Source organism: Culex pipiens, chromosome 3 (assembly GCF_016801865.2).
Source record: "Culex pipiens pallens isolate TS chromosome 3, TS_CPP_V2, whole genome shotgun sequence".
NCBI lineage: Eukaryota > Metazoa > Arthropoda > Insecta > Diptera > Culicidae > Culex > Culex pipiens.
Window position 1 is genome coordinate 126652677 of NC_068939.1, and position 23973 is coordinate 126676649.

General features: G+C 40.6%; 1 protein-coding gene across 1 annotated transcript; it reads right to left on the minus strand.

Annotated features, from left to right (window-relative positions):
• Nucleotides 1-1198: 1198 nt before the first annotated feature.
• LOC120414408 (inactive ubiquitin carboxyl-terminal hydrolase MINDY-4B) lies at nt 1199-23374 on the minus strand. Its single transcript, XM_039575589.2, has 5 exons — nt 22652-23374; nt 6943-7032; nt 6497-6856; nt 6215-6436; nt 1199-5920 (listed from the first exon to the last, which is right to left on the minus strand). Exons 1-5 carry the CDS (start codon nt 22703-22705, stop codon nt 5495-5497), a joined length of 1152 nt encoding a protein of 383 aa, XP_039431523.1. The 5' UTR covers nt 22706-23374; the 3' UTR covers nt 1199-5494.
• Nucleotides 23375-23973: the final 599 nt, after the last annotated feature.

Genomic DNA, 23973 nt, shown 5'->3' on the forward strand with positions numbered 1-23973 from the left:
AAATTGGCTGGGTTTTCGTACATAGTTTCCTTTAGTATAGTTATACATAACTTAGTGCAGTTTGAACCATTTTTCAAAAGTTTTGTAAACAAAAACTACCAGCTTTTGTAAACATGCTCAATTTAGGTCTAAAAAAGAAAATTTTAAGTTTTTAAATATTTTACATGCTAAACTTGTTATATTTTGAACACAAACGTACAGGTTTAATGTGAAATTGCTGTATCTTATAGAAAATTAAAAGTTTGGATGAATAAAAAACATTTTGCTTAAGATTTCTTCAAAATGTTGAAAGGGGGATCAAATTACCCCCAACATTTAGAAAATGCCGGTTTAAAATATTTTTAAAAAAAGCTTGGCATTATTCGAATAGTTTATCTGATGAAATACCCTTATCAGCCAAACATAGTTGAATGTTTAAGCTTTCAATTCATGCAAAAAGATCATAGTTTTGTGAGAAATTGACAGAGTTATGTGCGATACAAAAAAAGGGGATCAAGTCTCCCCACTCTCCCCTACTGTTCGTTAAAGGCAGCCCCGAGTCGAGCCAGATCTTAAGCGAGGAGTGTTGTACAACATCGAGATGTCAACCTTGCATGCGAGGCTTGAACCATAAGCCTACGACAAGTCACGTGCGCGCGGTAGCCTAAACAAACCTCCTCCTACCCTTCCCTTTTGGAGATTGAATGTTTGAGCAAAGGGAATCAACCTTAAGTTGGTTGTCATCATACTTAAAGGTGAAATTACTATCAAAATTCTTTAAAAATAAGAAAAATCCTAGATTTTAACTAAATTCAAATTTAGAAAAAAATTATAAAATTTATATTACTAAAAAGTTAACCCAAAATTTTACCCCTTTACCCTAGCATAACCCAACATAACCAAAATGTAGGGTGCATCGAACGGGGTCCATCGCGCGTCAGGCCTGGTTTAGGATTAGGCTTTGCGGTCGGTGAAATCTCAACCATATTTGACTACTCTATTGGAGTTTGTGCGCGAACGGCTACTGGTTTTTAGCCTAAGATTTCCAAATAATAGCAACAGCTGATTATAAGCCAACACAAATTTGCGTCGAGAGTTGTTTGGTAAATCATTCAAAACTGTTTATTCTGAGTCGGATTTGTTTGCGCTTGACATGGTGTGCAGGGGTTAAGATTTAAAGTTATGGCTTTCGGATATTTTAAAAAAACAACAACATAAATCATTAAGTACACATTAACCACCTGTATTCTGATGTTTAGGGTCATATTAGGAAACATTTAGCGATATTTTTTCTAATAATGGCGTTTGTAGTATCACATCGTAGCTAAGCTCTAGTTGTTCCTGGGAAACGGAACGATTTTGCAACGTAAAAAAGTGTAACACTGGTGCTGTTTGTGACAACGAAGATGTTTTATACAACTTGCATAACACCCTCGTTGCTACGCTTGTACTACTGCAGATATCTTATTGGTGATTTAAAGTGTGTTGAACATGACGACAGTTTATTTATCAAATCATGTTTTGGTTATGGTTGAGATTGAATAACGATTTGTAATGTATGTCTGGGTTCTTCAATCATGATTAATGATTATAATTCGATCACAAAAAAAAATTAAATATAAATTTCTCAAACTCTGTTGGTTCCAATTTTATGAATCATTTTTTAAAAACACAAATGATCGCTTGTAACGAAGAAAAAAAATCCCTCAAATTATTTTGGAATGATTTGTAAATAGCAATGAATAAGAAATGCCCTTAAAAAAGTTTTTGCCATCTGTGCTTCATCTCTCCATTATGTAATTATTACAGATTTTACCTGTGGGTAATGCAATTACTCAAGTTATAATTAAACAAAATTGTACGATCAAAAATGTTAAAGAACGTTGCAAAACATTTAAAAAGTTGGTTGGTACTTGTATTGCTGCAAAAAGTTACATGATATTTTACATTTTGTTGCTAAACACTTCCAATACGTTATAATATTTTAAATGGTTTGATTTCAAGTGCTCCACCAATATAAAAAATAATAGTAATAAGCAAAAATATAATTCTACATCTGCGATGCTTATAAAAAAAATGTTATTGTGAGCATAAAGGTAGCCCGACTTTGAAGGTTACATTATTTTACATCGTCATACGCAAAAATCGGCCAAAATTCGGGTTCGGAATCTGATACAACAAAGTTTTATGAAATTATGAATTGAAAAATTCATAGATTTTTTTAGATTTATCAGTTCACACGGTGATGAAATTTGAATTCAAGATGGTGATAAATTCTTTTAAAATCATAAAATTCTTCAAGATTTTTATTTATTTTTTACAAGTCGTGCAAGTCGTGAGCACTCTGTAAAATTTGTAAACTTTTGTAAAATACGACACAGTTTTGTAATTGATCGAAACAATTCCTTAACAATTTATGCTATTCCATGGGTCATATCAGCAAAGTGTACTGATTTTTGCTCACCAAGATTTGGTAGCCTTAGCTTAGAAAAAAAATGCAACACGGAAAAATAATTTCATGTTTTTTTTCTATTTCACTTCTTATTGCTACAAGTTAAATTTCCAACGTAAAAAAATATGTTTAAAGGGAGAACAATCTCATGCGCCAGAGTTTAGGATGGTGCAACATTTGGTACTAAAATATGATTCTTATAAGTAAAAAAATAATGTAAATTACAATTTTAAGTTAAAAGATTTTTTAGCTTTATTTTTCGAATATATTTGCAATTAAAAAAAATTCATCATGGAAAAGAACCCCTCCAAATAATACGATCATAGAGCTGAGAAAATTTCATACAATTTTCTTTTATTAACTTATTTTTTCTACTTGTTTCGATATTTGTCTTTAAGCCTTGTATTTCAGAACAGTCAAAACAATATATACACCATTTTTAAATGTTAGGGTGATCATAAAATAAAATTTCATAATATTTTCAATTCATTTCTCGGATTTGTTTTCAAAAGGACGTAAGAGCCATTGGTAAACGAAGCCCTTTTTGCATAGGTGTTCGACCTTCTAACGATAAACCAATTTCAAAAATATTTGAGATTGTTCATCTACACGTCCTTCAAGTGCCCTTAATTAAAAATAAATGAAATTTTGTTTCAATTTTGCGAAAAACGAAAATCAGTGTTGGAGGTCACGGTGGCTCTTACAGCTTTTTGAAAACTCACCCAAGATTTGAAACATAACCAATAGTGGAAGAGCATTTATTTTCATCGAGGACCTAATGTTGGCATATCAGCACTTTTGCGTTCAATTATTCTGCAATTGTCTTCTACAATCGTTTTGATTTGAAATCAAATCATGTGTTATGTAATGATAAGTTAGCAAGAAGGATTATCTCTCAAGTTTTGCCGAACAAGTTTTTCCAACAGTGGAAATCCGTGAATTGGATTGAATAAACCTTTCCGAGATATCGTCGTCGAAAAAATGAAGGCTAATTACGTGACTCTGAGAAAAGCTCATTTATCACAAATTCAAACTTTAAGAGGCTGTATTTCAGCAAACAATATGTTTAATAATAGAAAATTGCAGAAAAAATAGGGAGCGGCTATAGCTGACTGGTTACGGTGTTCGCTTTGTAAGCGAATGGTTCTGGGTTCGATGCCCATCTACTCCCAACGAGAAAGTTAAGAACACAGAAATTTGAAATGATGAATATGAACGAAAAATCAAAGTCGCTCGAGGCGGGGTTCGATCCTCCGTCCTTTGGATTGGTAAGCAAAAATGCTAACCACTAGGCCATGGCGACTTGATGAGCGTGGACTGGAATTAGGAATACTGTTACAGAGAGCGAGTTGTGGCGCTATAACCACGGCAAATAGTGTCCAGGGCATTCGTGGAAATACAATGTCCCATCCCAGAGGGTCCGGGAGTACCAAACCTTCTTAGCATGGTGCTCCCAACGAATACAACCAAATCTTGGAGTGTATGGTGGTGTGTCCCCACGCTTCTTCCTCCCCTGTCGATTCAGAATTGTGTTGTTGTTCGAACACTCAGTGCTCAAACTCAACCCAATTACGAATCATCTCTGCGATACGGCTTTACGCAGTAGGCCTGGCCGCTTTAACGCTTGTGATGTTTCAATGCATTCTAATGCAATGGCGCACTACAAATGTTAATAAATGACAAGAAGAGTGCTAGGCGTCATCTAACCTAAGGCACTCTCCAGGATCCCTTCGAAAGATTGGCTGCGCTAGGGTCTGATTAGATTAAATTAGATTAGAAAATTGCAAAAAAAAATCACAGCTCTTTGAATATTTTTATTACAGAGGTTCTCTTCGTTCATGACTCATTTTCTGATTGCAAAAACTGAAAATGACGTAAAAAAATAAATAAATCAGGGATGCCTTTAGATTCACAACGGTAAAACTTATCAAAAGGGATATTAAGTAATTTAAGATTCGAACTTTTATTTTACATATAAATTAGTATGAGCATATGCACGATATTTTTCAAAAATCCTATTTTTAATAGAAGATCATAACTTTCGTATCAGATTTCACATCAACCATAATTGAAAGACAAAAGATGCCTTATTAAGTTCCCTAACCTTCAACTTTGCCGAAGACACCAAAGTGATCAGAAAATTCGTTCTAAAGATTCAGATTTTCAAATATTCTCATGCCAATTTTCTATGACCATCCCACAAAAGTGTATAGAAAACTTAAGGCTCATAGAGATATCCACACGCGAGAGTGTGTTAGTTTGTAACAAAATTTACACGCAGACATAGGCAAATCGAGTAGAATGATTCGTCTGTCAAAATCAGCTGTGTCCTTTGTTATACCACGAGCACGTGGTAAACAACTGGTTTTTACAGACGATTGATCTACTCGATTTGCTATGTCTGCGTAAAAAATTGTAAACAAAATCAGCTGCTTGGAATTCAGCCAATCACAATCGTTCAAAACCAAAACAATACTTCAAATACAAATACTAACACAGAATGATGGAGTGCGTGAGAGAAACCTTGGAGATCTCTATTCTGGCAAAGGGAATTCATAGAAAAGAAAAGCTGAATTACGAAAAATATACTTGTGTAATTAAAGATTGCATATTGATTTTGAGAATCCCTCAAACCAAACACTGATTTGATGTGACGCGTGTTGGATTGAAGCGTTTGCAATGCTTGAATTCAATAGTATTTATATATTTTACCGAAACTGATTACCAAAAAAAAAAAACGTTTTTGTACTGGATCTGGATCTGGACACACGCTCGATCAAATTTTTGTACGGCGAGTGGCATGCTATCCCAAACATGAGAGTAAAGTTGTTCTTTTGACCAAACTTCAAATTTGAAACAAATATAACTATAACCAATCCAATCACCCTTCTCATTCTAATGAAAACCTAAATTGAGTGTGATCAGGGTGACCTTCTTGTTCACATCTTAAGTTTAAACATATTAAACTGGTAAAACTAATTCGGTCATCCTCCAACCTTTCCGATCAGATCTATCGTTTCAATTGACTAAACATCTTTCGGAACTGCTCAGCTCCCTCATCCCTTAAAAGTTCAACGACGCCGGCAGCGGCCCGTGATAAGTCAACTTAGCCTCCATCCACTTGGTATGAATCAACCGCTCCAGCGGAGTCGACACCATGTCACTCTGCTTACGCTCTCCGTCCCCATCCCCATCATCAGCCCCGTCCTCCTGCTGGCGGTTATCGACGGTCATCGAGATGTAACATCCGGCACAGGTGTAGTAGTGCAGCTCGAAGCGCTTCTCGGCATGGTAGTTCCGCAGCAACTCCCGGTTGGAATTAAACAGCACTCCGTAGTGGCCGCAGCAACAGCTCACCCAAACGGGCGTGGCTGGAGTTTTGAGCCGACTTCCGGGCTGTCGCGAGGCCGATCGCATCGCTTCGTTTTCCCCTTCCCAAACCAGAAGGCCGATCGATCCGCGGCCAAGAATTCCAAACTGGGGCAAGGCCTACAGAACACACGAGAGCAAAGTTACGGCACAGAACAGTGTAATCGAGTTGTACTAGGTTGAACGCAAGTTTGCGCTTTGCATGCAAGTTACTGCTTTGCATGCGATGTTGAATGCAAATAATTTGAACGGAATCCCCAGCGAATCATCAACCGAACAGATGCAATGCGGCTCCATGGAATTCTATACCCTGACTTACGGCCAGCGGCACTTCGTTGGAGGTTCACAAATCGTAGTTATTCCGAAAGAAGCCGTATCGCTCGTGTTTACGGTCGTAGATTCTGCAATACTCACGTAGTGGTCCTCGTCGCCGACGTAAACGACGCCGTTGTGCAGGTACGGCGTGGCACGGCCAGTTAGCATCAAAGTGACTATATTCAATGAGCCTTCCTCGTACGGACCCATCAAATGTGCTCCCTTTGGTGCGTCCAGATCGTTTCGCAGATTCTCCATGCCACGCGTGACCACGGCGCTGTACAGCAACAGCAGTGCACCCGGACCGGGGTTCTCCGTGAACTAGGAAAGATGAAGCAGGGTTAGAACAGATCTCTTCAGCAAATCGAACGAATCACTCACGTAGGGCAGGTACCGCTTCATGAAGATCTGCATCTCGTCCAGCTTGGTAAACTCGAAGAAGAACAGCTTCTCGGTGACGTTGTCCTGGAAATAGGCGTGGCTGTGCGGAATCAGCGAATTCTCCCCGGGCAGAACAATCAGTGCCTTGGTCTTCTCACCAATGTTCCACAGAATGTCCGAGATTGCCAGATACAGAGCCTGTGCCTGTTCCGCCTCGGTGGGCTTTAGCAACTCCTCCATCACGACAGACTTATCTCTAGGCTTACAATCGAATATAAAATACTTGATGATGAAGGCCTGCAGCACCGATTGCATGCCGCGGGTCGCGTTTCGAGGTGTCCGCAGCCCGTACGGGTACTCCTGAAAGAAAACGGCGTTACATTGGGGAATGGGGGTAAATGGGGAAACCGATTCAGCTCAGAAGTGCGCCGATTACGGTTGCGTACTCCACTAGCGGCACCATAGTTTATCCCGGTGCGGGTCCATTCGCCCCGGGGTGGACTGGCTGCCGAGCCGAATACTGTTTGGCGAAGTTCCTGTTGGGTGGAAAAGGGATTTAACATTATTTAGAAATGTCAACTTTCATTACCAGCATCAAAAACCGTGATACCCATATTGGATCGGCATGAAAATTTACATTTAATATATATTGGCATCACCCTGAAGTGGCCGGTGTCCTCAGGGATGTTATGGGAGCCTTCTTTTATTACGTAACGCTGATGAGAGGGAAGGGGGCGGAGGCCGTGTTACGCTCCATACATTTTTTTTTTTGCATGGACATTTTGTTACGAAGGGGGCGGAGGGGGTCCAAAAATCCATATTTTTGCGTTACGTAATAAAAACACGCATCCTATGGGAGCGTTCTTTTATTACGTAACGCAGTAGGGGGGGGAGGGGTGGTCGGAGGCCGTGTTACGCTCCATACAAAAATTTTAAAATTTGTATGGAAATTTTGTTACGAGGGGGGGGGTCTAAAAGTCCGATTTTTCGCGTTACGTAATAAAAGAACGCTTCCTATGTCGGGAGACAATTATCGATTCAATATGGGATTCAATATGGGTTTTTATACTGGTCATGACAATTGACATTTCAACATATTGCCTCTGGCATAACCTGGTATCTCTGGAACCAGTTTCCGTTGGTTGGTCACTTTTTCGTTTGACACTTTTTTATTTGGTTGGTCTAAGTCAAACTAAAAAGTGACGAACTGTCACTTTTTACACGGCGCTTACGCACACTATAAAAACAAACGTTTGGTAGTGTGTGTGTGTGTGTGTGTGTGTGTGTGTGTGTGTGTGTGTGTGTGTGTGTGTGTGTGTGTGTGTGTGTGTGTGTGTGTGTGTGTGTGTGTGTGTGTGTGTGTGTGTGTGTGTGTGTGTGTGTGTGTGTGTGTGTGTGTGTGTGTGTGTGTGTGTGTGTGTTTTTTTTTTTTTTTTTGGTTTTTTTTTTTTTTTTTTTTTTTTTTATTTTTTTTTTTTTTTTTTTTTTTTTTTTTTTTACAAGGTCGGAATCTGCTACCAGACACCTGAGAATTCATTCCTCAGGTAGTGTGGGGTTGGGAAAACAAAAAAAGAGTTTTCCCGACCCACTAAACCAGTCCTTGAACGCCGTGCCCTTGTCCCCCCGGGACCACCTTTCGGTATAACTTCGGGGGGAGGCGTTGCATTTTCTGCACTAGTCTACTTACAGGATCCATGCCGGGTGCTAGAACCATTTCCTGTCCTACATACATATGAGTCCATGCGAGGGTTTAACCGCGCCCAAGAATCGCGTTGCTTTTGATCGGCTAGTCATATGCAGCCCTCTCCTTGGACCATCGAGACGTGTACCGATTTGGTAGAGCCAACCGTCATAACGTGCTCTCCTTCACAGCCACACTCGTGGGTTCTCGACTCCTGTGACCATCGAGACGTGTACCGATTTGGTAGAGCCGACCATCATAACGTGCTCTCCTTCACAGCCACACTCGTGGGTTTTCGACTAGGCTCCTAGTCGTTCCTCCTCTGATCGTCTCTCCATTTCCGCTGGAGAGCCGAAGTGATCTGCGTCACCGCTCCGACGACCGCATTCCACTTGGCGATGTCGCTGCACATTCTTCGCACCACATTATCCGGGCTGGTGTCCGCTCCGATAATGGCCAGCATTTCGCTTCGCGCTGCCTCGAAGCGAGGGCAGGCGAACACCACGTGCTCCGGTGTTTCCTCGCAATCGACGCAGTCCGGACAGAGAGGAGACTCTGCATGTCCAAACCTGTGCAGGTACTTCCTGAAGCAGCCATGGCCCGACAGGAACTGTGTGAGGTGGAAGGTGACCTCTCCATGCCTTCTGCTCACCCACGTGGATACGGACGGGATAAGCCGATGCGTCCATCTGCCTTTCTCCGTGGTGTCCCACTCACGTTGCCACCTTGCCAGCGATTCGGCTCTCGCAGCTTCCCGGATACCTCTCGTGCCTCTCCGGGTGTAGCGCACGGTGTCCTCCTCCAGTGTGATGCCGATGGGGATCATTCCGGCTATGACGCCAACTGCTTCCGACGAAATGGTCCTGTACGCGCTTGCAACCCGCATGGCCATCAGTCTCTGCGTTCTGTCGAGCAGCGCTCGATTTCGCTTCGTCCCCAGCGCCGTCCACCATACCGGTCCGCCGTACCTAAGTATGGACGTCGCGACACTTGCCAAGAGGCGGCGCCTACTGCTCCTGGGTCCAGCGTTGTTCGGCATCATCCTCGACAGTGCCATGATCGCCTTAGCCGCCTTCTCGCAGGCGTAATCGACGTGGCTGTTGAAGTTCAGCCGGTCATCCACCATCACCCCGAGGTACTTGAGCGCTCTCTTCGAGTGCACGACGTGTTCTCCAACGTGAATTTGGGCCTGCTGCACCTTCTTGTGGTTACTAACCAGCACCATCTCCGTCTTGTGGTGAGCGATCCGCAGCTTCACCTCGAGCATCCAGTTCTCGATCATTGCGATTGCCTCCATAGCCAGCACTTCGACCTCCTCGACATTTTCGCCGGTTACCGTCAGCACTATGTCGTCTGCAAAGCCCACAATCTCTACGCCGTTGGGTAGTCCCAGTGTCAACACTCCGTCATACATTCCATTCCACAGTGCTGAACCCAGAATGGATCCCTGTGGAACTCCCGCGGTAACAACAACGGTTTTTTGTCCATCGGCAGTGTCGTAGACCAGCACGCGGTTCTCGAAGTAGCTCTTCAAGATCATGCACAAATAGTCAGGCACCTTCATTTTGTGCAGCGCTGCTGCTATGGCCGCCCAGCTCGCACTGTTGAACGCGTTCTTGACGTCAATCGTGACTATTGCGCAGCAACGGTTCCCCCTGCGTTTTTTCCTCCGCGCTTCGTCGGCTTTCTCGACCACTTTCCGGATGGCGTCCACCGTGGATCTCCCTTTACGGAAGCCGAACTGCCTCGCTGCTAAGCCATGCTCGCTCTCCGTGTACTTGGTCAGCCGGTTAAGGATGATCCGTTCCAGAAGCTTTCCGAGGGTGTCCAGCAAACATATAGGCCTATACGATGATGGGTCCCCCGGTGGTTTGCCTGGCTTCGGCAGCAACACGAGCTTTTGAATCTTCCACGGGTCGGGGAAGTGTCCTTCGTCCAGGCATTCCTGCAGGACTGTTCGAAACCTGTCCGGGAATGCTAGAACCGCCGATTTCAGGGCGAAATTCGGGATTCCATCCGGACCGGGAGCTTTCTTCACCTTCAATCTCTTCGCTACTGCCACAAGTTCCTCGTTGGTGATCAGATGACCTTCGGCGTTGCTACCCCCTTCGTCGTTGTACGGTGTAGGAGGCCATGTCGTTGGGTCATGTCTTGGGAAGAGCCCTTCCACAATGACCTTCAGCTTGTCGGGACACGTTTCAGCCACCATCGATGGGCCTCTGATCTTCGCCATCGCTACACGATATGCGCTCCCCCAAGGGTTTGCATCAGCGTCTTGGCATAACTCCTTGAAGCAGTTTGTCTTGCTGCATTTGATCGCTTTCTTGAGCGCGGCCTTTGCAGACCGGTACTCCTCTCTGCACTCCTCTCTAGTTGCTTCGGATCTTGCTCTCTGGACTCGTCTTCTGGCGCTGAGGCAACTTGCCCGAAGGGTACCGAGTTCTTCATTCCACCAGTAGGCTGGACGACGACAGTTCCTTGGCTCCAGTCTCCGCGGCATGGTTGTGTCGCATGCTGTCACCAGTTGTGCTGTTAGCACGTCGGCACTCAAGTCTTGGGGACCATCACACCAATGGAGCGCTTCCACGAAGAGACCCTCGTCGAAGTACTGCAGCTTCCATTTCCTTCCGTAGGACCGGCTGCTCCTATCTGGTACAGGGGCTCGTCTCCCGATGCTGTACCGGATCGCTTGGTGATCGCTATGGGTATAGTCCTCACTCACCCTCCAGTTCATGTCGGCCGCCAGTCGCGGGCTACAGAACGTAACGTCGATAATGGACTCACGACCGTCTTTGCGGAAGGTACTGCTGGTTCCGCGATTCGCCAGCCTAACGTCTAGCTTTGCCAGAGCTTCCATTAGGCTATGCCCCCTAGCATTGGTGCATCTGCTACCCCACTCGACCGCCCACGCGTTGAAGTCACCTCCGATAACGATCGGGCTTCGTCCGATCAGTTCATCGGTCAGACTATCCAGCATCTGCTGAAACTGCTCCAAGGTCCATCTTGGGGGAGCATAGCAGCTACAGAAGAAGGTTCCGTTTACTTTGGCGATCACGAATCCTTCAAACGCCCTCGAGACCACTTCCTGTATGGGGTACCGCCCCATCACGTGTATCGCCGCCATTCTTGCTGTATCCGCGGCCCAGTTTCCGTTGTCGTGTGGAACTCGGTACGGTTCTGCAATAATTGCCACGTCACACCCCGTCTCCGCGGTCGACTGCCACAGCAGTTGCTGTGCAGTGTCGCAGTGATTGAGGTTCACCTGGGACACCTCCATTACTTTTTGCCCGAGGCCAGCTTCTTGTACACCGGGCAATTAAAGCCACCCGTCGCATGGCTATTGCCGTCGCCTTCTTTACAGAGCACGCACTTCGGCTGATTTTTGCAGTCTCTTGCCATGTGGCCTTCTCTACCACACCTTCTGCAACTGTTGGTTCGATCGGGACCGTCGCAATTTCTCGCCTGGTGGCCGAAGCCCATACAGCGGAAACACCTCGTCATCTGCTGGGTCACTCGAGGAACAGGCCTCAGTGGGCACACCGACCACCCTACTTTGACCTTGCCGGTTTCCAGCAGCTTAGACGCCGAAGGCGTCGATAGTCGGATCGACGCAATTTGCGTGCCGCCGTAGGCTTTCCTCAACCGGATTGCCATCGGTGTCGTACGGTCATCCAGAAGAACGATCAGCGCATCTTCTAGCTCTTCCTCCGTCGTGATCTCGTCCAAGTTCCTGCACTCGATCGTTGTCTCCGGTGATAGCGCTCTTACCTTCGACTCGTAGCCTACGGCTTTCTCGACGAGGGACTTAAAAGCTGAGCTCTTGACCGCGGGATCCTTCTTCAGCTCAAAAAGCATCGCTCCGGTTTGGGTGCGCCTGGTTTTAACCACGTTCTCGCCAAGCTCCTTGAGTTCCGGATCGGTTCGTACTTTCCGGAGGAGGTCTGCGTACGAAACACCTTCCTTCACCTCGACCACCAAAGCCTCGCCTTTGTTACGCTCCCTGCGAAACTTGGGTTTTTGGGTGTCCTCGTTCTGCTTCCCTTTTTTCTTCCGCTTCTTCTTCTTGACCTTCTCCCATTCCTTCTCCTTCCCTGGGGTTGGTTCTGGTTCCTTCGCCGGGTCCGGACTGTCTCCATTCCCCTGCTTCTGCTTCTTTGCGTCCTCCTCCTCTCCAGGCGTTTCCCTGTCCCTTTTAGAGCTTGGGCCGGGCGGCGTTTTCGGTTCTTTCTCCCGTAGCGCTTCCTCCTCCAGTTTTGCATTCAGCGTTTCTTCGGCTCTTTCAGCTCTGAGCTTCAGTGAATTCCGCGTCACCACCAGCGAGTTGTTTTCGCGCTCTGCGGCATTCATGGCTGCCTTGACTCCATTCACCATCTGCTTGATTCTGGTGTGGACGTTGTTTTTGTCCTTGATGAAATCAAAGAGTTCGTTGACCCTCCTCCTGACCTCCTGTAACGCGGTCCTTCCAAGCAGGACTCCGTCCTGAGGGGTACTGCCGGCGAAGTTCAACAAGGATGACTTGGGAGTCTCCTCTCCAATTACTCCTATCTGCTGACTCGAAGCAGCCGCCTGGTTCAACACTGGGGATCTCAACACCTTCCCGCTTCCACGGAACGCGCTCGCCACTCCGCCTGCTGTGTCGCCGCCGTTTGACTCGCCTCCTGCCATTTCGACGTTTGCGTCCTCTTCTACCTCCGTGTTTTCCGATGCTTGGGGCGCATCGGGACCCTTTTGTTGGTTTGTTTCACTTGTCTTCATTTTGAATCCCACGAGTCGCTAGGGAAATACGGTCCGCTGCGCCAGTGCCCTGCCGTGACGCAGTAAGGGCAAATTACGTGTGGGGTTCGCCCCTGTGCCCCACAGGCTCCGTTATCGACTGGGAATTTGTTGAACCCCCCCAGCCATGCATCCCTCGACACGGGTCGCATCACATCTTGGATTCGGGGTTTGGTGAGGTTTTGGGCTAAAACACTTATAGCGGCGTTCGATCGCTTGACAGAGGTGTTTACGGACCCATGTGGTTTTTTCGAAGAAATTAAACAGTGCCCTTGTTCAATTCCGCCACGTCCTAGACATCCTCCCGCTGCTGGTCCGGGGGCGATGCAATGAATGTATGCAATCGCCGACAGCTATCCGCCTACTGCAACCCGCCCGGTAGCTGGCAGCTAAGCTCCGCAGGGACCCTCACCTGTCCCCACGGTTCACGGGTGTGTGTGTGTGTGTGTGTGTGTGTGTGTGTGTGTGTGTGTGTGTGTATGTGTGTGTGTGTGTGTGTGAACTCCGTGTAAAAGGGGTGTCAAAATAAAACGTGACCCCGTTCGTTTGACAAAATTAATGTCAAACCATCGGGGTTTGAGTGTATACATTGAACCCTTTCGTGCACCATATCAAACATCATGTTATGACTATCCAAGATCATACCAACTTTATCTGACCTTTAAAAGCCATAATTCAGAGCAATTCCAGCCCAAAACAGTAATTTTTTTAATCACTTTTTCCCCGACCCTCTCCGAATCCAATGAAACTTTATAGACATGCTATCCTACGCTTATATAAGCCATTTTTGTGTATATAGAGCAAGTTATACTCGATAATGACATTTGAGAAAGCCGTAAGTGTTTTAAATATTTTTGTATTTCCTAATTTAAATATTGCTGTACCTCGAAGCCGTTGCATAGTATCAAAAAGTGGTCATAGGCAAACTTGTAGGAAATTTGACGAGCTTTCCGAAAAAAATACACTTAAAAAAATCTCTCCACTTTTATGAGATTTTGTGATTTTTAAGTTTAAAGGTCATCAAGGTGAGCCCACAATTTTTCCTCTTTCAATTTTTTTGTGAAAATATCCTAAGATATTACAAAAAGACTTACGAAAAATGCAGGATGGAGCAACTCACCTAAAAAAATAAAAATCATATACTGAAACCGTTTTTTTTTTTCAAAAACCGAACACGAGAGTCGATTTTCCAGACAATTTTACATAAAAGTCTCCATATTGACCATTGTCCTAAGTTCAATCCTTGGTAAGTTACAGCGGTTTTAAAAATTAAAAATGTTTAAAAAACTGTTTTTTTAATGGTTTTTGGCAATTTCTATATGACAGACTTGATTTTTGAGTCTCGAAAATATTTTTTTTAACGTCAATTTTCCACACTTTTCGTGAGTCTTTTTGTAACATCTAAGGCTATTTTCACAAAAATTTTGAGCGAAAAAAAAACCGTGGGCTCCCCTTCAAATTTGACTTTCGCATTCGCATTCGCATTCGCATGGAGATGGTGATCTTAGCGGGTTGCAGACTGGATTTCTTCATGTACATGTGATGATTGTCCAGCCCAGGTTGCTTAGAAAATGATTAAAGGGAATTAAAACCAATTCTACCCGAACAGGACAGGCAGCACCATGAAAGCCATCCATTGCCGGCCGCTCCCATCTCCACCATTCACCGGGAGAGGAAAAAGAATTCGGAGAACGGGAAATGTTGATGCTTGACTTACTTAGAAAAAGGTAGCGAAACCGCAGGCTCTTTTTCCCAACCCTATTGTGGAACTTGACCAAATTGACCGTTGGACCAATTTTGATGCTCCCCTTCAAATTTGACTTTCATGCTTAAAAATAAAAAAATCTCATAAAAGTCTCATTATCGAGTGAATCTGGCGCCATATACACAAAAATGGCTTATATAAGCGTAGGATAACAGTAGTTGTTTCATTGAAATCGTAGAGGGTCCGGTACAACCGATTCCCTATTTGACATGGAATTTCTCTCTCATTACTTTTCAAACGATATATAAAAGTACTAATACAATATTTCAAATAGCTTAGCTAAGTTAAAACTAAACAATGCGCTTTGAAAATTTGGATTTTCTTAGTTAGAATGTTAACTTTCGAGAAAAAAATATCCAAAAATATTAGGAGATGGTCACTTATTTGAAACTTGGCCACCCAATGTATCATAGTGCGTTGTAGAGAAGTGCTCGAAGTACTACACCCAAAATTCAGAGTCGAGATAATCGTTCTCTCAAAATTTATTGAGGGCTCAGTGCCAAAATCGATAGAATAATGGTACCAACTCACATCATCATAACAAATGAGTTCATTCGTTAGTTAAATCAATAAATCTCCAACAAGTGTCATACATCGACTTCTGACTTCTCCTTGGTCACCAAGCTGTGGTGGCCGAGGCAGCTAAGTCATTGGATTGGTTTGTCAAAGGTCTCTGGTTCGATTCCCGTTGTCGACACTTTTGGTTTTTTGTTTGACGGATGAACTTTTTTTGCAAATGAACCTCGAGAGAATAGTTCTATCGCCCATCTCGAGCTGTGTTCTCTGCGTCCGTGAATGGTACCACTATTCTCTCGACTCGAGACCATCATTCTCTCGGACTAGCGCTGCCAGTTTTGGGTGTACTAGAAAAAGTTTTGTTTTTTTTTTTAAATAAAATTTTGACATGTTTAAAAAGAAAAAAAACTGTTATTAAGGAAATTTTGATGAACAGTATTATTCTAATGTTCTCAAAGTGTTATTAATAAATCAATTAATATGAATCGAAAAACGGAATCCGTTCAACGATTCTTTGGACCATTTTCCATCAGGAGATGGTTAAAAAAGTTGGTAAATAATAAAAATTATGTATCTGTGAATAATAATTAAAAAAAAAGAATCTCCAAATTTCCATTTTCAGTAGTACAAATATCATATAAAATCTAAGAACAGTTTAATTAAGTTTCAAATGTCAAATTTATCGATAATTTTTATAAACAAAACAAATTTCAGGCAAATTTCGAACCTCTTCGAGGATTTTAAAATAAGCCGGAAGTTTTGTACGGAATTTTTCGCATAATACGGACTTGTACGAAATTTTACAAAATTTTAAAAAAAATTGAATTGCTTTTTTGATTTGGCCAAAGTTTTTACTAATTATTCATTTTTATTTAAGGAGTTACATACATGTAAATTGGCACAAATGGCAGAGATTTGTTTGAGTCAAAAAAACACAAAATTTTGTTTGAATCTGTTTTCAGGGCATAAACATATACATTTTCATCTATTAACAGAACAAATTTGAAGACATTTGGTTGTATCATTGCCGAGATATAGGTACCGTCACCAGGGGTGACACTACTTGTGTTTCATGTTTTTCATATCAAAAAACCGTCAGTTTTTTATTTCTGTAATTAAAAAAAAAAACAAAATTTCAAAATCGGGCTTTGTCATGGACAAGAAATATGTCTCGCGAAACTTCATCTAAAATTTTTATCCATCCCATCTAGAGATATCGAGACACCCATAAATCAACTTGATGTTCAAAGAAAAAAATGCTCACACAGTTTGACAGTTCGGCATGGCAAATTTTTAAATTTCAACCGGCTCTTTACTCAGTTTAACCATAAAATATTTTCATGAAACTTCCAGGAGTGATTGAATATCATCATTAAAGCGAATTAAAGCGAAACTGCAAGTTTTATATTAAGTGCGTGCGAGTCCACGAGCGAAGCATACCCATCCCGCATCGACCTCACCAATCTGCCTGAAATTTTAATGGGTTGTTTGTACATAAAACTAGCATCTGACCAAAACATTAGCACTCTAGGTAAACTGAAAGTGGGGCAAATCAGGATACAACGTTTTAAGGTTGAAAAACATCAAACATCCTAAAAAGGCTGTAACTCAGGCAAAATTCAATTGAACTTCATAATTCAAATTGAAAGGGCTTAAAAATGCAATTGGTTAAATTTAAAGGGAATTATTGGCGTTTTAGTGAAAAATAGACACTTTTTTAGATGCATTTTGAATTTTGAAATTTAATTGAATTTTGCCTAAGTTACAGTCTTTTTAAGATTTTAGTAGTTTTATATGTACAAAAATCCCCTGAAAATTTCAGGCAGATTGGTGAGGTCCTAACGACGTCCAATACTAAGGGGTATGCCCAGTTCGTGGACTCGCTCTTAAAGGGATAACTTAGTTATAGCCAATACAGAGAACATTGTCCGAACTCTGGTATGAATTCAAGGGTGGGATTGTAACATTTTTCTTTGTAACGAAAATAGTTTTCCGGGTTTTCCTCAGTTCAAAGTTGAATATCATAAATTGTTGTTTTCAAATTTCTTACAAAGCATATTTACCCAATAAAAGCTCTCAAACTCGAAACTCGAGGTGAACCTGTAAACATTTGAATTTACGAATCGCAGAAGAGCATTTCTCTACGAAATCGGTCATTTTATTTAGAATTTAATTTTTGTACATAAGAAAACATCAATTTTCCTGTTTTTAAACTTTTGCACGGCCAAATCTCAGCAACTAAGGGTCGTATAAACAAAGTTCAAAAAAGGCAAAATATAGAGAATTTTCTCAGCTTTTCAAAAATATATTTTTTCAAAAGTGGACAAACATGTGCACTAATTTTAAAGAATGAAAAACTGCGGCTATTTTCAAAAAAGTTACCTAAAATTGGTTATAACTTGAAAACGGTGCTTTTCATCAAAATTTCACTATAGTACTTTTTGATTGCAAATTCATCGAAAAATGAAATTGAAAATTTTTTAGACCAATATTTTGAATTTTAGAAAAATTCAGTATTGGAACAATTTTCTACGAAATAAGTCATTTTTTTTAGAATTTTATTTTTTGTATTTTTTTAATCCGACTGAAACTTTTTTGGTACCTCCGGTTTGCCCAAAGAAGCCATTTTGCATCATTGGTTTGTCCATATAATTTTCCATACAAATTTGGCAGCTGTTCATACAAAAACGATGTATGAAAATTCAAAAATCTGTATCTTTTGAAGGAAATTTTTGATCGATTTGGTGTCTTCGGCAAAGTTGTAGGTATGGATATGGACTACACTGAAAAAATGATACACGGTAAAATTTTTTTGGTGATTTTTAATTCAACTTTTTGACACTAAATCTTGATTTGCAAAAAAACACTGTTTTATTATTTTTATTTTTTGATATGGTTTAGAGGACATAAAATGCCAACTTTTCAGAAATTTCCAGGTTGTGCAAAAAAATTTTGACACGGTTATGAATTTTTTAATCAATACTGATTTAAAAAAAAAATCAAAATATTGGTCGCAAAATTTTTTCAACTTCATTTTTCAATGTAAAATCAAATTTGCAATCAAAAAGTACTTAAGTGAAATTTTCATAAAGTGCACCGTTTTCAAGTTAAATCCATTTTTAGGTGACATTTTCGAAAATAGTCGAAGTTTTTCATTTTTTTAAATTAGTGCACAGTTTGCCCAAAGTCTGTGGTTTGCCCACCTCTGAAAAGCTGAAAAAATTCTCTATATTTGAGTGCATAATTGACAAAGGGAGCGCGTGGTCGTAAAAAATATTCGGAGTGAAAAGTGATTTTTTTTGCGTGTGAGCAATTCTCTACGAAATCGGTCTTTTTTCTTCAATTTTAATTTTTGTATTTTTTAATCCGGCTGAAACTTTTTTGGTGCCTTCGGTATGCCCAAAGAAGCCATTTTGCATCATTAGTTTGTCCATATAATTTTCCATACAAATTCGGCAGCTGTCCATACAAAAATGATGTATGAAAATTCAAAAATCTGTATCTTTTGAAGGAATTTTTTGATCGATTTGGTGTCTTCGGCAAAGTTGTAGGTATGGATACGGACTACACTGGAAAAAATAATACACGGTAAAAAAAAATTTGGTGATTTTTTTATTTAACTTTTTATCACTAAAACTTGATTTACAAAAAAACACTATTTTTAATTTTTTTTATTTTTTTATATGTTTTAGAAGACATAAAATGCCAACTTTTCAGAAATTTCCAGGTTGTGCAAAAAATCACTGACCGAGTTATGAATTTTTTAATCAATACTGATTTTTTCAAAAAATCGAAATTTTGGTCGTAAAAATTTTTCAACTTCATTTTTCGATGTAAAATCAAATTTGCAATCAAAAAGTACTTTACTAAAATTTTGATAAAGTGCACCGTTTTCAAGTTATAGCCATATTTAAGTGACTTTTTTGAAAATAGTCGCAGTTTTTCATTTTTTTAAATTAGTGCACATGTTTGCCCAGTTTTGAAAAAAATATTTTTGAAAAGCTGAGAAAATTCTCTATATTTTGCTTATTCGGACTATGTTGATACGACCTTTAGTTGCTGAGATATTGCAATGCAAAGGTTTAAAAACAGGAAAATTGATGTTTTCTAAGTTTCACCCAAACAACCCACCATTTTCTATCGTCAATATCTCAGCAACTAATGGTCCGATTTTCAATGTTAATATATGAAACAATTGTGAAATTTTCCGATCTTTTCGAAAAAAATATTTTTGGAATTTTCAAATCAAGACAAACATTTTAAAAGGGCGTAATATTGAATGTTTGGCCTTTGTGAAATGTTAGTCTTGATTTGAAAATTCCAAAAATATTTTTTTCGAAGAGATCGGAAAATTTCACAAATGTTTCATATATTAAAATTGAAAATCGGACCATTAGTTGCTGAGATATTGACGATAGAAAATGGTGGGTTGTTTGGGTGAAACTTAGAAAACATCAATTTTCCTGTTTTTAAACCTTTGCATTGCAATATCTCAGCAACTAAAGGTCGTATCAACAAAGTCCAAATAAGCAAAATATAGAGAATTTTCTCAGCTTTTCAAAAATATTTTTTTCAAAACTGGGCAAACATGTGCACTAATTTAAAAAAATGAAAAACTGCGACTATTTTCAAAAAAGTCACTTAAATATGGCTATAACTTGAAAACGGTGCACTTTATCAAAATTTCAGTAAAGTACTTTTTGATTGCAAATTTGATTTTACATCGAAAAATGAAGTTGAAAAATTTTTACGACCAAAATTTCGATTTTTTGAAAAAATCAGTATTGATTAAAAAATTCATAACTCGGTCAGTGATTTTTTGCACAACCTGGAAATTTCTGAAAAGTTGGCATTTTATGCCTTCTAAAACATGTCAAAAAATAAAAAAAATTAAAAATAGTGTTTTTTTGTAAATCAAGTTTTAGTGATAAAAAGTTAAATAAAAAAATCACCAAAGTTTTTTTACCGTGTATTATTTTTTTCCAGTGTAGTCCGTATCCATACCTACAACTTTGCCGAAGACACCAAATCGATCAAAAAATTCCTTCAAAAGATACAGATTTTTGAATTTTCATACATCATTTTTGTATGGACAGCTGCCGAATTTGTATGGAAAATTATATGGACAAACTAATGATGCAAAATGGCTTCTTTGGGCATACCGAAGGCACCAAAAAAGTTTCAGTCGGATTAAAAAATACAAAAAAAATCGAATGACCGAAATCCTAGAGAACTGCTCGTGTGCCTTTTGTTTCGCATTTTTGTCGTGTATTGTGTGCTGCGAGGAGATTTGAAATTTGCTCGCGTTATCTAAATTGTAGAAACAGTAAAAATATACTGATAAGTCCAGCCCATAGCACTAATGCTCGGTTGGCACGCGTTCGATTAAAAAAACTTTCTAAATCATCACTAGTTTATCTTTCCGCAGCCGGCTGCCTAAGATTTAAAAATTTCAACCGATAAACAAAATGCTCATGGTCACATCACTGCCACTCGTGAATCCTGACCTCATACCCATCTACTAACCCCCTCAAAACTCATGTGATACTTTGTCGGAGAAGCAGTCGATTGGGCGGTCTCTATCACTCAAGTATCGGACTAACATTCCCATCCACTTCCCCGTGACCCTACCACTGGTCGTGGCCGGCGCCGGTATTGATCAGCATGATAGGGGCCTTTGAGAAGTTGCGAAGCGAGGAAAGATAGCACCCACTTATCTTCCACGGCTCGTGGATGTAACTTCTGGAGGTCCTGGTCAATAACGGAGTAGCAACTGCGGGTGGGCACCTATGCTTATGCTTATGCTTAAAGGTGAAAAAATTCTCTATATTTTGCTTTATTGAACTTTGTTGATACGACCCTTAGTTGTTGTGATATTACCATGCAAATGTTTAAAAACAGGAAAATTGATGTTTTCTAAGCGTCACCCAAACAACCCACTATTTTCTAACGTCGATATCAAAGCAAATAATTGCAAAAATTCGTGAAACTTTCCGTTCCCTTAAAAAAATATGTTCAAAATTTTTAAATCAAGACTAACATTTCAAAAGGGCTAAACATTCAATATTTTACACTGAAAAACTGCGACTTTCAAAGAAGTTACCTAAAATTGGTTAAAACTTGAAAACGGTGCGCTTTTTCGAAATTTCACTAAGTACTTTTTGATTGCAAATTTGATTTAAAATAGAAAAATGAAGTTGAAAAAATTTGGCGAATAGCAATTCGATTTTTTGAAAAATTCAGTATTGATTAAAAAATTCATATGTCGGTCAAAGATTTTTTGCCCATTCTGGAAATTTCTGAAATGTTTGCATTTGATGTCCCCATATCAAAAAATAAAAAAAAATAAAAAAAAGTATTTTTTGCAAATCAAGTTTTAGTGATCACCAAAAAAAATTTATCCGTGTATCATTTTTTGCAGTGTAGTCCTTATCCATACCTACAACTTTGCTGAAGACACCAAATCGATCAAAAAATTCCTTCAAAAGATACAGATTTTTGAATTTTCATACATAATTTTTGTATAGACAGCTGCCAAATTTGTATGGAAAATTATATGGACAAACTAATGATGCAAAATGGTACCAAACAAGTTTCAGTCGGATTAAAAAATACAAAACAAATCGAATGGCCGAAATCTGAGACAACTGCTCAGAGTTTTTTCAAGTTCCTATAAGCTGTTGTGTTTCACATGTTTATAGGACCTTTTCCATTAAAAACGATAGAAATGTTTTCGTGAAAACACTGAGAACTGTATTTGTCATTTCGAAAACTTTTAAACGATTTACAAAAAAAATTGAACAACATAAAGATTTGCTTGATTTGTTGAAAAAACTTGGAAATCATAAGCACTCTGAGGTGTCATATCTTCTAAGTGTATGGATTTTTGCTTAGAAAGAGTTGGTTGCTTAAGTCAAAAAAAAAATCCTAGAAAAATATTAAATATCTAAGGACCCATCGAAACCGGTTCCGACGATCTCTGGTGGCCAAATCTGGAACCGTATTAGGAAACAGCGTTATACATTTGTATTTAAAAACATGAAGTTTGATATGTCGCAAGAGTGGTTTCAGGAATTTTGCAAATTTGATCTTCGGATGTGTCCACCGGAGAACCTAGGAACCGGTCAAGGAGGCAAAAATACATCTTCAGGATACTTTCCATCTAAAATCAGGAAGTTTGATACGTCGTACGACTATTTTACGCTGTTTCTTGATGCAGTTCCGGATGAGGCCACCGGAGACCAACTCGCGAGTCTATAACAAATCACGTTAAAAGATGCTCAGCTCTAAAAAAAAATTGCGATGAATCACCACCCACTAATTCATTCGCACCGTTCCCTTACACCTTAAAAATAGCAATATCTCCCACTAAACTTCGCAACTCACAACCTGAAGGACATTCCCGTCCTGCGGCACTTACAATGGCCTCATCGATGGTGATTGGCCTTCCGCCGACGAGTTTCAGCTTCGACATTTTTGTGTTTTATTTGTTGTTTGTCCCCTGGACACACTCCTGAAGCTCCACTCCAAACCCGTCTATCCTTCCCTCCACTCTACCAGGAATTCTCGAACTCACACACAATAACCGACTGGGCGCTGAAAGGACACCCCTCCCTTAACAAATTCCAAAGCTTGGCACTTTTTCGACTAGACACCTTTTCGGGAACTTGGTGCACATGTTGGTGTGATTTTGAAAAACGAAACCTCCTCTTTTCCAGCACGCATTTCAACGTTTTTCTTTCGATTTCGATAGAGGTGATGTTGTCCGGGTTGCCGCCCTTGCAGGCGCAAAAGCCCAATTAGGCGCCAAATGGCGTGCAAACTTTCTTTCTTTTTGCCTTCACGGAGCCATAAATTTCGCACCAAACCACACACACGTTTTCGCTTTTCCTTTCTGATTTAAACTAGGAAAAAACTTTCACCGTTAAAAAGTGGGCTTCCCTTCTAACGATATCACTGACACGATCTGTTTTTCAACCCCCCTCCTCACACCAAAGAAACAGTTTGCCTAACTTTAGGCGCGCACTACTTCCAAAACAGGTTTTCGCACAAAGAGGGCGCCACCACCAGCCGTGCTAGGTGGAGGTTTCCGTGGTGGTCCTGGGACCGGAGTGTTCCACCAAGGACTGCTGTTCCGACCGGTTTGGACTCTTCCGACTGAATGGTGTGAAGATAGGCGTGAAACGAGCATTTTATGAGTGTGTCTGGCGGCCGACGCCCGACGACGATAAAATCGTTTATTGAGGGAGCGCGAGTGCACCTGCAAGGTATGCAAGCCGCGGTACAAAGCAGGTCTATATAGAGGTTTCGTGTGACGAATTGGGCGCGAACTTTGAGTGCCCGGCCTGGAGGCACTTTGGGTTAGGATTGTGCGCGGCAAGTGGTGCCAAACATTGAAATGCAGATAATATTACCTCTTCATATTATACATTTTTTTGAAAGGTACTAACAATTCAACTAATTAATGATATCAAAAATCTGGTGCAGCTGTCAAATTTATGAGCAAATAGATGCTTTTTAAATACCGTAAAATGGGGTGACTTTGATAGCCCGGGGTGACATTGATAGAAATTTGATTTGGCCACTAATTTTGATACATTCAATGTAACAGTCACATTTTTGCATATATGTTCGATAATAAGCTATCCCTTAATGCTTACATACTCAAAATTCTCAAAAATGATTAAATATCAATTTGACGGGCATTTGGAAAACCTATCAAAGTCACCCCGGGCTATCAAA